The sequence below is a fragment of the Podarcis liolepis genome (genome assembly GCF_965112155.1).
Source record: "Podarcis liolepis genome assembly, chromosome: 7".
NCBI lineage: Eukaryota > Metazoa > Chordata > Lepidosauria > Squamata > Lacertidae > Podarcis > Podarcis liolepis.
In genome coordinates this window covers 19,355,535-19,368,477 of record NC_139561.1, presented here as the reverse complement: position 1 = coordinate 19,368,477, position 12,943 = coordinate 19,355,535, and the positions used below count along the sequence as shown (strand labels likewise).

The 12,943-nt window shown below is 45.8% G+C and overlaps 1 protein-coding gene across 2 annotated transcripts in view; it reads left to right on the top strand.

The window, feature by feature from the left end:
• The window catches only part of PIK3CD (phosphatidylinositol-4,5-bisphosphate 3-kinase catalytic subunit delta), a 43,590-nt gene that overhangs the window by 25,079 nt on the left and 5,568 nt on the right, over positions 1–12,943 (top strand). For both annotated transcript variants that reach the window (XM_083512908.1, XM_083512907.1), the window contains exons 9-18: positions 64–160; positions 852–982; positions 2,806–2,865; positions 4,524–4,691; positions 5,580–5,701; positions 7,704–7,847; positions 8,540–8,639; positions 9,490–9,668; positions 11,118–11,230; positions 12,440–12,518. In XM_083512908.1, coding sequence (XP_083369034.1) covers positions 64–160; positions 852–982; positions 2,806–2,865; positions 4,524–4,691; positions 5,580–5,701; positions 7,704–7,847; positions 8,540–8,639; positions 9,490–9,668; positions 11,118–11,230; positions 12,440–12,518 — 1,193 coding nt within the window. The remainder of the gene's footprint in view (positions 1–63; positions 161–851; positions 983–2,805; positions 2,866–4,523; positions 4,692–5,579; positions 5,702–7,703; positions 7,848–8,539; positions 8,640–9,489; positions 9,669–11,117; positions 11,231–12,439; positions 12,519–12,943) is intronic.

The window sequence follows — 12,943 nt, the reverse complement described above, 5'->3', positions numbered from 1 at the left end:
TCATTGAATGTTACTCCTGCTGTGTGGACCTGACCCGCTAAATCTTCATCACCCTCCCTGCAGGACTGCCCAATTGCCTGGGTGAACATCATGCTGTTTGACTACCAAGACCAGTTGAAAACTGGAGAGTGCTGCCTGCCAATGTGGTCATCGTTTCCAGGTACATAAGGCAGCTCCCTAATATTACTGTTGTTTTCATCCTGGGTGATAGAATATATGGGAAAGGGACGTAACTCAAAGATAGAACATCAGCTTGGAATGCAGAAGGCCCCAGATTCAATCCCCAATGGCAGCTCTTTCTCCCTCTCTCTTTCTGTGTGTGTGTGTGTGTGAGAGAGAGAGAGAGAGAGAGAGAGAGCAGGGGCGGGGGAAACCCTGGAGAGCTGCTGCTAATCAGTGCAGACAGTGCTTAGCTCAGTGGACCTGTTGGGCTGAAAATTATTTACTTTATTTCATAAAACGTACACACCGCAATATTGTAAAAAGACAACCGCCACCTGAAAGTGGTTTATGAAAAAGGATAAAGCGACGAAATTGCTCATATGAAAAATTAACAGCAGTGCTTTTAAGATCTCTGAAAAGCTAAAATAACAGTAAGCTAAAAACAGAATTAAAAAACGTTTTTAGCTGACTCTGAAAAGAGGTACTTCTGCCTGATATCAATAGGCAGGGAGTTCCAAAGTGTAGGTGCTGCCACACTTAAAAAAAATAAAATGAGGCAGCTTCCTATGTTCCTCTGACTGTGACTTAGCCAAATATCACAATGTATGGCATTCATGTTCCGTTCTTGCCAAATCATTGGCCACTAGGTGGCGCCACGTTTCTTAGGGAGCCTCATCCTTTCTTTCCAGATGAGAAAGGAGAGCTACTGAACCCAACGGGCACCGTCCGGACCAACCCCAATACGGAAAGTGCTGCGGCCTTGGTCATCCGCTTCCCTGGCATTTCGCTGTACCCGGTCTACTATCCATCCTTTGAACAGGTAAGAAGGTGGCGGTTTGCACCCCTGCTCCTGGCCAGTTTAGTCTGCTTTCTGGGTCAATGGAAAAAGTGGCCACCTCCATTCAGTCTTAAGAGGGGTCCGCCTCCCATTACTGAGTGTGGAATCCCATTTCCATATAGGGCTGCCAGTTCAGCTGATTTATTAGGCTTGTATTTCATTTGTTTGTTTGATTTCATAATATTTACCCACTGCTTGATTGGGCAGCCTACAGTGGGAATAAAACAATAACATCAGTAAAAATAACTCTTTAAAACATTGAAAGAGATAAAAATCAGCAATAAACTACAGTGGTGCCTCGCAAGACGAAAAGAATCCGTTCTGTGATTCTCTTCGTCTAGCGGTTTTTTCGTCTTGCGAAGCAAGCCCATTGACGGATTAGTGCTATTAGCGGCTTTTAGCGGCTTTTAGTGGCTTATCGGATCAGCTGATAAGCGGCTTAGCGGCTTAGAAAAAGGGGGGGAAAGGGAAAAAAACCTGCAGGAACTCGCAAGACATTTTTGTCTTGCGAAGCAAGCCCATAGGAGATTCGTTTTGCGAAGCACCTCCAAAACGGAAAACTCTTTCGTCTAGCGAGTTTTCCGTCTTGCGAGGCATTTGTCTTGCGGGGCACCACTGTATGTGTGACCTGGGTTGGAAGCAGGCTGGAAGCTAGAGAGACAGAGGTATAACCTTGCTCTGTGCCTGATGGAGAGGCAAGATCCTGTTAACGTTATGAACACCTCCATCTTATGCTCAGGTTGTATATATGTGTAAATAAAACCGAATATCCTCAAGATATCACAGTCTCTGCTGACCTAAATTCCAATTTAAGCATCTGGGACACCTGGATTCTCTTGTCGCTTGGAGTGGAATGTAACAGTACAAATATATATATATATATATATATATATATATATATATATATATATATGCTTTCGTAGATTTTCACGGGTACAGGAATGCAGGTTTTGGTGTCTTCGGGTGTCTTCCCGTGTAAGAGTTGGGGTGTCTAGGCGACGTTTCGACGAGGTCTCACTCGTCATCTTCAGGCTGGTGCTTTCGGCTTCTTGTTACTGGAACAGAGCTCTGTTCCAGTAACAAGAAGCCGAAAGCACCAGCCTGAAGATGACGAGTGAGACCTCGTCGAAACGTCGCCTAGACACCCCAACTCTTACACGGGAAGACACCCGAAGACACCAAAACCTGCATATATATATCACACCCCTCTACAGTATTTATAGGAACTCAAACACTGAGATCCCGCTCTGTTCCAGTAACAAGAAGCCGAAAGCACCAGCCTGAAGATGACGAGTGAGACCTCGTCGAAACGTCGCCTAGACACCCCAACTTTTACACGGGAAGACACCCGAGGACACCAAAACCTGCATTCCTGTACCCGTGAAAATCTACGAAAACATATATATATATATATATATATATGCTTTCGTAGATTTTCACGGGTACAGGAATGCAGGTTTTGGTGTCTTCGGGTGTCTTCCCGTGTAAGAGTTGGGGTGTCTAGGCCTAGACACCCCAACTCTTACACGGGAAGACACCCGAAGACACCAAAACCTGCATATATATATATATATACACACACACACACACACACACACACACACACACACATATATATTATTCATATGAACCTTTGCACATAACAGTTCCATACATTATTATAAATCACGTTGCGTTTACTTTTCATAGGGGGAAAAGGACCAATATGTGCAAATGATGATGATGATGGAGCCTTTGCAGTAATAATTAATCACGACGGTGTTTCAATGTCATCAAACACGTTCTGTTTTATCTTTGCGTTTCAGATCATGGAGCATGGAAGGAATGGGCAGTGCCCCCGGTACATGTCGGAGGACCCAGAAGAGGTGAGCACATCTTCCCACGCATCCATTTTCAAAACCAGTTCAACATTCCATCACACCCCAGCGTGACCAAGGAACAGGAGCTGGGGCTAGGCAAATAGGAGCCAGTTTGAATCTCAATCGCTTGGGATCATCTGGGGCGCAGGATACAGTTTAGCTGGTGTTTTGCTGATTTATTAATGAGATGTCAGCACATCCCCTTCCTTCAATGAGCTCCGTTGTGGCAAGTGTGTCCATTGGGATTATTCTGTTTGATCTTCCCAAGAGCCCTGTGAGGTAGGTTAGGGTGAAAGAGGGAGACTTGCTCAATGCTATCCAATGAGGCTGAGTGAGGCCACGTCAAGTGAGGCCCAGCTAGACCCGATGCCATCAAAAGACAAAACAAAGCTTGTAGGCACTGCTTGTCTTACTCAGAGTAGACCCATTGAAGTGAATGGACATGACTAACTTAGGTCCACTAATTTCTGTGGGTCTGCCCTGAGTAGAACTGGCTTGGATACACCCCAGAAACCTGAAGATAGACGTTATCTTCAATATTATTTTTAAAAACTGGATGGTGTCTCGGTTAGGGTGTTGGAGTGTGAAAAAACAAGTACCATATTTTTCACTCTATAGGACGCACCGGACGATAAGACAATAAGTAGTTGGGGGGGGGGGAGGAACAAGAAGAAAAAAATTCTGAACCCCAGAAGCCAGAAGCAGCAAAAGGGATCTGGCTTCTGGGATAGCCTCTTGCTGTTCTGTCTTCGGGGACAGCCTGTGAAGCCTCCGCAGGGCAGTGGGGTGCCTTCACCCCGCTGCCTTGCGGAGGCTTTGCGCAGCCATCCCCAAGCTAGAACAGCGAGATGGAGCGCTGCGCAGTGAGACAGAGCGCTTCGCAGCGAGACGGAGCGCTGCGCAGCACTCCATCTTCCTGTTCTGGCTTTAGGCTTAGCCACGCAGCCTGCATTCGCTCCATAAGACGCACACACATTTCCCTTTTTTAGAAGGGAAAAGGTGCATCCTATAGAGCGAAAAATATGGTAGGTTCCCAACTAATAGAGCCCAGACCTTAGTCTCAATAACAGTGCATTTTCAGTTGCCTGCTTGTGCAACACCGTGCTACCCCCTCACAAATGGGCCTTCTCGGTAGTGGCGCCCTCCCTGTGGAATGCCCTCCCACCAGATGTCAAAGAGAACAACTACTACCAGACTTTTAGAAGACATCTGAAGGCAGCCCTGTTTAGGGAAGCTTTTAATGTTTGATGTATCACAGTATTTTAATATTTTTTGGGAAGCCGCCCAGAGTGGCTGGGGAAGCACAGCCAGATGGGCGGAGTATAAATAATAAATTATTATTATTATTATTATTATTATTATTATTATTATTATTATTATTATTATTATTATTATAAGTGGCTTTAAAAAAGGATTAGTCAAATTCATGGAGGTGAAGGCAGTGTGGTGTAGGGGTTAGAGAGTGTCGGCCTAGGACCCTGGAGACCAGGGTTCGAATCCCCCAATCAGCCACAAAGCTCACTGGGTGTGACCATTCACTCTCAGCCTAACCTGCCTCACGGGGTTGCTGCGAGGATAAGACGAGGAGGGAGGAGGAGCCTCTCCGAGGGAAAAGTAGGGTATAAATGTGCTAAGTCAATATTGTATCAATCCCCATGGTTCAGAAGCAACAGCTGAAAGAGATTCTGGAGCGCCGATCTCACACCGAACTCTACGAGCATGAGAAAGACCTTGTGTGGAAGATGAGGCATCAGGTGCGGGACCAGTACCCAGGTGCCCTGGCGAAGCTGCTGGTTGTAACCAAATGGAACAAGCACGAAGATGTTGCTCAGGTGAGAAGTTCTTGCTTGGGAGCCAGGGCAGCCGTTGGCAGAGAGTGAACGTTCAGGTGTTGCATGCAGATGTTCAAGCCAAACATGGGTTCTAGAACCTCTATCTATCTATGCACGTATATATGTTTTTAAAATGCAGAATTGTACAGAATGGCAGAATATGTGAAACCATGCTGGGGAAAAACAGTTTTTTTTCTTCAAAGCCAACAAGCTAAAAAGAATCCATCCTTCGCACAAGGGTGGGTGGCAACTCTGTTACTCCCTCCATCCTCTTTGATCAGCTGCCTCCCCCCCATTGCATCCCCCACCTTCCTGTTTGTGGCAGTGGAGTTTTTGACACCAACTTCCTCTCCCCACAACCTCCTCCAAGCTCTGAGAAAGGGACAAAGGTGATCCCTTCTGCACAAGGTAGCCAGCAGAGTGCTTGAGCTGGTATGCTCTACTGCAGCAGCTAGAAGGATACTTCAGCTTAAGCCTTTTCAGCCGCCCAGAAGGCCTTGCTCCTTTCTCATCTCTTTCAACCGTTGTTCGTAAGACTTGGTCCTCACAGGACTTTTTTTGTGCCTGACTGGAATGTGTCTAGCAATGCCTATTGCTTGTCTAGAGAGAGGAAAGAGGGGTTTGTGAGCTGGTGTGGCAATCAAACTAACGTACAAAGGCAAACGTTTCGATTTTTGCTCCACCCACTTCCGCTGGATCCGCCCACTGCTGGCATGTGGCCCCTGGGAGGTTGTCCAAAATAGAATGCGGCCCTCGGGCAGAAAGAGGTTCTGGACCCTCCAACAACCTCTGGATGTGTTCCAGTTTGTCAGTCTTTCTTCTTTCCCTCCCACCGCAAGTATTTTATTGTTTTCAGTCTGTGTTTAAAAAAAAATGTCCACTTTGCAGATGATCCACTTGTTACAGTCTTGGCCGGAGCTGCCCGTTCTCAACGCCTTAGAGCTGCTGGATTTCAACTTCCCCGATCGCTACGTGGGTTCCTTCACAGTCAACTCACTGAAAAAGTTGACGTGAGTAAAGCAAAACTCATTTGGCTAGATTTATATGCCATTTGATAGCACAGAAGGTGGAATGTAGCCAATGCCCACTTATATTTATTTATTTATTGACAGCATTTGTACCCTGCTCCTCAGCCAAAAATGCTCCTACAGTGGCTTACGTACAATCAAAACAAGACAGTCACTACCCTCAGGCTTACAATCTGGAAAAAGGCGACACGCAAGGCAAAAGAGAGAGGGAGGCGAAATCAAAATCAAAACACAGACACCAGTTTCTAAGCAGTTGGCACAGTTCAGGGGGCACAGGAGGTGCCTGATGGAGCTAGGCCTCCAGCAAAGCGGATGAAATGAGTCTTCTGTTTCCTATCTCTCCCACTGAGACAGCTTGGTGGAATGGCTGCCCTGAGATGACAGGGGATCCTTTAAGTGGCTGGCCTGCCACAGCAGAGCCAATGGAGCCAGTTCTGCTTTCCACCTCTCCCATTTCTGTAATGGCTTCCCCTAGATGATGGTTGAGGGGAGAGTTTGCCTAATGGAGTAGACCTGCTGAAAATTAACCGGGATGACTAAGTTAGGCCCATTAGTACTGGCTTTCTTCTTATATACATAAAAACTTAAGGTGTCGTCATGCTGCAGTTTGCATAGCTGCCAATAGATGTTTGGAAAGTGGGGGCAGGTGAGCAATACAAGCAGCAGCCACAGACCCTATTTTGCATAAAATGGTACAAAGTGCTCATTTTTAAAAAAAATAGCAGAAAGACCAACAGACAGTGGATGCAATAAAATGACCAAAATATAGATAAAATCAATTGAATTATTTTTTTTTATTTCCCCCCTGAACACCATTTTATTGTTTCCACTTATTCATGCAGTGTGTAATCAGTATTCATTTATTCAATATTTATTTATACAGTATGTAATCAATATTCATTTATTCAACATTTATTTATACAGTATGTAATTAATATTCATTTATTCAATATTCAGTTATGCAGTATGTAATCAATATTCAGCAATTCCACCCGTCCCACGGTATTTATAAACAAAAGCACATAATGAACTTAACAGGGCTAGGTAGGCTTGCCTAAACAAGGAAGCTTTTAGCAGGCGTCAAAAACAGTACAGTGAAAGTCTCTGAACCACACCCACAAAAAATTGGGGGTGGCAGGCAAGGAAACGTTGTGCACCCCCTTGAACTCCTTGGTGGAAGGATAGGATAAAAGCATGAGGAGTAATATCAGTAAAACCAATTTGTTACATTCTGCACCTTCGTTTTTGCAATAACTTGTTGCCTGGTGTCAGGGTGTGTGTGTGAGAACATCAGAGGATGGTCTGTTAAGGCAAATGGGGTGCTGCCCCATCAATCTCAGTATCATCAGCCAGCCCCCCACCTGCTTGCCTTCTTGCTTACATCCAGTTCATCTCCCTGCTCCTCCTCAATCTCAGTGTTGCCCTTGTAGAACTCAGCAGGGAGGTGTGTGGGGATAAAACTAGAATGAGTGGGTTCCTGCTGGCCCTCATTCTTGCTTTGCCTCATTTTTCTGCCCTACCAGTCCCAATGGGAACCAGCAAAGGGGTTGGGCCAAGCAAACAAGAGGGCAGAAAGCTAACCCACGCCTACCCCAGGGTGGAGTCATGAGTGGTTATGGAACTGTCTGCATAACTCTCTGCCGTGCCCACAAAGTTGCTGGAATGAAAGTTGAAACCTGTGAGAACTGTAACTGAAGGTTGCAGCATGGAACGATTCTGTCCGAGGCACACCAGCCAGCCATACCCTTTCCTGTCACTGGCTCTGGCTCTTCCTGCTGTCGGGCTCCGTGCCTTCTGCCCCAGCAGTCTGTCTCCCTCACATACCCCCTCCACGAAATAAAAATAAATAGATGAAGGGAATAAGAACAATGGGGAGGAAGAGGTGGGTTTTCTGGTTTACATTAGCCCTGTGCTGCGTGTCAACTGATGCCTCTGCACTTGTGGTGTGGAAATGATTCCTCTGCCGCCGCCTCTCCTTCTGCAGAGATGCTGAATTGTTCCAGTACCTCCTCCAGCTGGTTCAAGTGCTGAAGTACGAATCTTATTTAGACTGCAAATTGACCACATTCCTGTTGGACAGGGCCTTATCCAATCGCAAAATAGGGCACTTCCTGTTCTGGCACCTCAGGTAAGGAAGTACTTTGTGTACAGTTAAAAGCTAACTGCATGACATGGGCTGTGGCAGGGAAGGAATACAGAGTTTAATTCTTTCCTTATTCCACACCCCCCCTCCCCGGCCAGCTGTGAACCCAATGAAAATCTCCTCCCCACCTGCTTGTTGTTGTTGCTGTTGCTAAAGTCCCAAGCTGTGTCAACTGATTTTAATATTGTATTTTTAATGTGGCTGTAACCCACTTTGGGACTTTCTGGTGAAGGATGGATAAAATCATCAATAAATTATAATTAACCAAGAAGTAATTTTGTGGGCCTTTTAACCAGCATTTTCAACAGAGGCCTTTCTCCGAGGGCCTTCACTTGCTGAGGCGTGTTTATATGCTTGAACAAATGGGCAGGGCCTTTTTCTGTGGTGGCTCCCACCCGTCTTTAGAACGTATCCATCCCCATAATCACTGGCACCAACATTCTTATCATTTTTGGCAACAAGTTAATAAGGCATTACCTTTGTCTGTGGCTTGCTTTGTGTTTGTTTTCTTAGGTTTTTTTTTTTTAATTGTCTTCTGATATTTTGCTTTTATTATATTTTGTTGTCGTACAGTTTGCCCTGAAACTCATTTTGGGTGAAGGATTATTATTATTTTTTTAAAAAAGATCACCATCATCCTAAAATGTCAATTTCCTCCTCTCACCACCCCCGCTTAGATCTGAAATGCATGTCCCATCTGTGGCCTTAAGGTTTGGCCTGATCCTGGAAGCTTATTGCCGAGGGAGCACCCACCACATGAAATCTCTGATGAGGCAGGTAAGCAGCTGGCTTGTCCAAAGGGGATGCTTGCACTTTTTCAAACCAGCAGGTTGGTACAGGGCAGGGCCCAGGGCTGGGTAAACCATTAAGCAAAATAAGCATGTGCTTAGCATAGCTGTCAACTTCCCCCCTTTTAAAAGGGAAATTCCCTTATTCCGAATAGGATTCCTCGCAAGAAAAGGGAAAAGTTGACAGTTATGGTGCTTAGGTGCAGGGGTCAGCAAACTTTTTCAGCAGGGGGCCAGTCCACTGTCTCTCAGACCTTGTGGGGGGCTGAACTATATTTTTTTGGGGGGGGGAAATGAATTAATTCCTATGCCCCACAAATAACCCAGAGATGCATTTTAAATAAAAGCACACATTCCACTCATGTATAAGCACACTGATTCCCGGACTTTCTACGGACCGAATTGAGAAGGCAATTGGGCCAAATCCGGCCCCCGGGCCTTAGTTTGCCTACCCATGGCTTAGGGCATCAAGGGGAAAAGGGGCACCACAGAAATTTTCCATTGTGATTAGAAGAAGTAGGGGGGGGGAATCAAATATAATTTTCCTTCTTACTGTAGGTTTTGTTTCATTTTGAAAAATAAAATTTTATTTTACGGCTTGTTTATAGTTTGAATTATATGTGGAGGCACCAGAATCTTATAGGTGTTTAGGGTCTCTAAAGGTCTGAATACAGCCCCGGGGGATTAAATAGCACGTTTATTTCACGTACAGAGGCCAAATGGACTGTCAGCGGGATCTTATTTGGACGCCTTAAATATTTTGAATAGAACGAAATGAGCTGACTTGGCTCTGGTTGTGTTTTACATTATGTAATTTTTCATTCTGCTTCCTGATGCAGAGTGAAGCCCTCAACAAGATGAAGGCCTTGAATGGCATTGTCAAATTAAGTGCCCTCAAGAACCCCAAGCCTCAAACTAAGGAGTTCATGCACACCTGTTTGCGGCAAGAGACCTACCTGGAAGCTCTCTCCAACCTTCAGTCTCCCTTGAACCCCAGTGTCATCCTGGCAAAAGTCAGGTAAGGCAGGGCTGGCGGTGCTCAGGCACGGGGCTGGATGTGGCCCTCCAGGCCCCCTCGGAACTCTCCCTAGGCCACACCCCTTCTCAGGCCACACCCCTCAGCAGCTCTGCCTTGCATCCTCCCAGCTAGAATGTGTTGCTAAATGCTGATATCGCTTGCCTGGAGCAAGGATAGAGTAAATTTACCACATGTGGCTCCGCCCCACTTGGCCCCTGGGCTGAAAAGGATTTCCCGTTGCTGACACAAGGGGGTACTTTGGATCACACCAGAGCTTGCGGTCGCTCAGAGTGGGCCGATTTCATCTTATCGATTTCAGCAGTTTGTACTGCCCAGGACCCGACAAAGATGAAAAACACGTTTTTAAACAGCCCAAGATGCTGTTTTAAAACATCAAGTCAGGGAACTCACAAGGAATAATAGGGTTCTTTATCAGGAGTCAGAAGTTCAACAGGGAGAGGGGGTCTGTGTGATCTCTGCTGGGAGGTTGCTCCTCAGAAGTGTTTCCCCAAAACCAAACACACAGATATGAGCCATTCATCTTGAGCCTTGCAGGGGACCATTGACAGTGACTTCCCTGAAGGGCTCAGTAATCAGGCAGGGATACAAGGGGTATAAGCAGCCCCTTGGACCCAAGTTGTGAAGGGCCTTATAAATTAGTACAAGAACCTCAAATTTGAGCAATCGTGCAGCCAATGCAAGCTTTTAAGCACCAGAGTTAAGTGCTGGCAGTCATCTGCCCCACCAACTCTTTGGCTGTAGCATTTTGCACAACCTGGGCCTAGGATGGTGTGGATCCAGGTGGGCTCTGAGCTCAGCTGTAGAGCATCTTCTTTGCAAGCAGAATGACCCATTGGTGTTTCCAGGCAGGGCTGGGAAAGATTCCCTGCCTGAAACCCTGGAGAGTCACTGCCAGTCATTGCAGGCAGTACTGAACTAGATGGACCTAATGGTTTGACCCTGTATAAAACAGCTTCCTTTTGTTCTTAACGCCTCAAGGGAAGGGCTGTAGGTCACTAGTAGAGCACATGCCTTGCATGTAGAAGGGCCTGGGTTTGATCCCTAGCCTCTCCTTTTAAAGCAGGGCTTCCCACACTTCGGTCCCCAGCTGCTTTTGGACTACAGTTCCCATCATCCCCGATCACTGGTCCTGCTAGCTAGGGATGATGGGAGTTGTAGTCCAAAAGCAACTGGTGACCCAAGTTTAGGAAACCCTGATTTTGAAGGACCTGGCAGCAGGTGTTGGGGAGAAGATCTCCCTCCTTCTGCCAGGGATCCAGCAGAGCAGCTTGACAACACAGCATGGCTATGTGGAAAGAGTTTATCTTGCACCATTTAAAAGTTTTATTATTTTCACCCCTTCTTACCTCCAAGCTTCTGCAAGTGGGTGGAGGTTTTCAGTTGGTTTTCATATATATAAATGTGTGTGTGTGTGTGCAATTTTTCTAGTGTGGAGCTTTGCACTTTCATGGACTCAAAGATGAAGCCTCTGTGGATCGTGTTTAACAATGAAGAGATAGGCGGCACCAGCAATGTGGGGATCATCTTCAAAAATGGAGACGGTAAGGAAGCCACACAACAGCTTCTTGCTGGGTTGGGGTTATAGGAGGAGCCTCTTTGTCCCAGGGAGATGCCTCTCCCAGTAACAGTGGTCGTGTTAACTAAGAAGCACATAGTTAAACTATGCAGCTGGCTATCACTTCTCTGTTTGATGCCGTCTGTGTGTAGTGTTTTTACAAACAACGATATGGCAGGTCCTTGCCCCAAGCAGCTTACAGTTTAAAATAGACACTGGGAAAGAGCAGAGGATGTGGGAAATTAGAAGGGTATGTGATTATTTCAACTACGTTTACTCAGGCTTTGTTACAATAAAGTAGGAATAAGGCGTTTGTTGTCCAGCAACATCTGGAAGGCTGCAGGTTGCCCATTCCTGGACTTAAGGCTCCTGGGACCACCTTTCAGGAAAGAGGCTGCCTGCAGTGTCTCTGCATGAGTGCCTGCTCTGGCTTTTTATTGATTAAAACTAGTGAGTTTTGACAAGGGAATTAAGAGGTGTGGTTGCATAGAGGCTGTTCTGGGGCATGCACATATCTACATCCACATTTGTGACGGTTTGCAGGGTATTATATATTTAACTCTTGATATGGGTATTTGCTTTTAATGTGGATTTTTTAAAGCAACCCTGGAATTTTATTTCCACTGTTGACACTGTAGGGTGTAGATTAAGTAAACAACATGCCGGCTAACATACAAAAAACCGCTTTCCTAAAGAAGGTACATATCTTAAGTTGGCATGCTAGTTTCCTAGCACAAAGATTGTGCATTATGCTGGTAATCTTTTTACAACAACCTTGTAAACTAGGTCCGTATTATGATGCCCAATGAACAGGCATCAGTTTTCCTACTGCTAAGTGAGTTCGTGTTGACAGAGGCAAGATGTACAACTTAGGAGACTCCTCCCTAGGTCTCATCAGGCTATGTTTTGCTAAGTTAGCCGTGCCTATCAGTTGCACAGAGTCTACTCTGAGTAGGACTAATGCTGGCTACAACCCTTAGTCTCTTAGTCACAATGCTACCCCAACTTTCCCAGTTTTAATCATCAGAGCACCCTAAAACACGGGAATGCACAAATCTGCATGTTGTTAGTGCCCCATTGTGGCCAAATGAAGAACACACAAAGGCAAATGTTCCCATCATCTTAACCACTGATGAAATGGGAGAAATCATGGGATGAATAGAGAAAAAAAGAGAAATGTTTCTTAATTTTTCAGATCTCCGTCAGGATATGTTGACCCTGCAGATGATCCAGCTGATGGATATCCTGTGGAAGAAAGAAGGGCTAGATCTCAGGTGAGTTCCAAAATAAATAATTATGATGCTTATACGCCCCCCCTTTCATCCAAGGTCCTTAAGGTTGCATACATAGTTCTTTCTTCTCTTCTCTCCCCCCGCCCACAAATTTTACCTTCACAACAACCCTCTGAGGTTGATTAGGGCTGAGAGATCCATTTAGCTACTGGTCCACAAAAGAGCAAGCCATCAAGGCTGGTTTGGGTCTCTCTCTCCTGTCTCTCTTGATATTTGCAAATTAACCCTGGGTGTTGGGGTGTGTGTTTATGTGTGTAGGGCAATGGAGCGGCAGTCTCAAACTAGGCTGTTAATGGTGCGCTACCTCTGCGGCTGCTGCAATCAGAGCAGACTGGTAGCCCAGCATAAAATGGCACTTTTAAGGCACAAACGCTACACTGTCCAAGCATTCTGTCAGCTGACTGCCC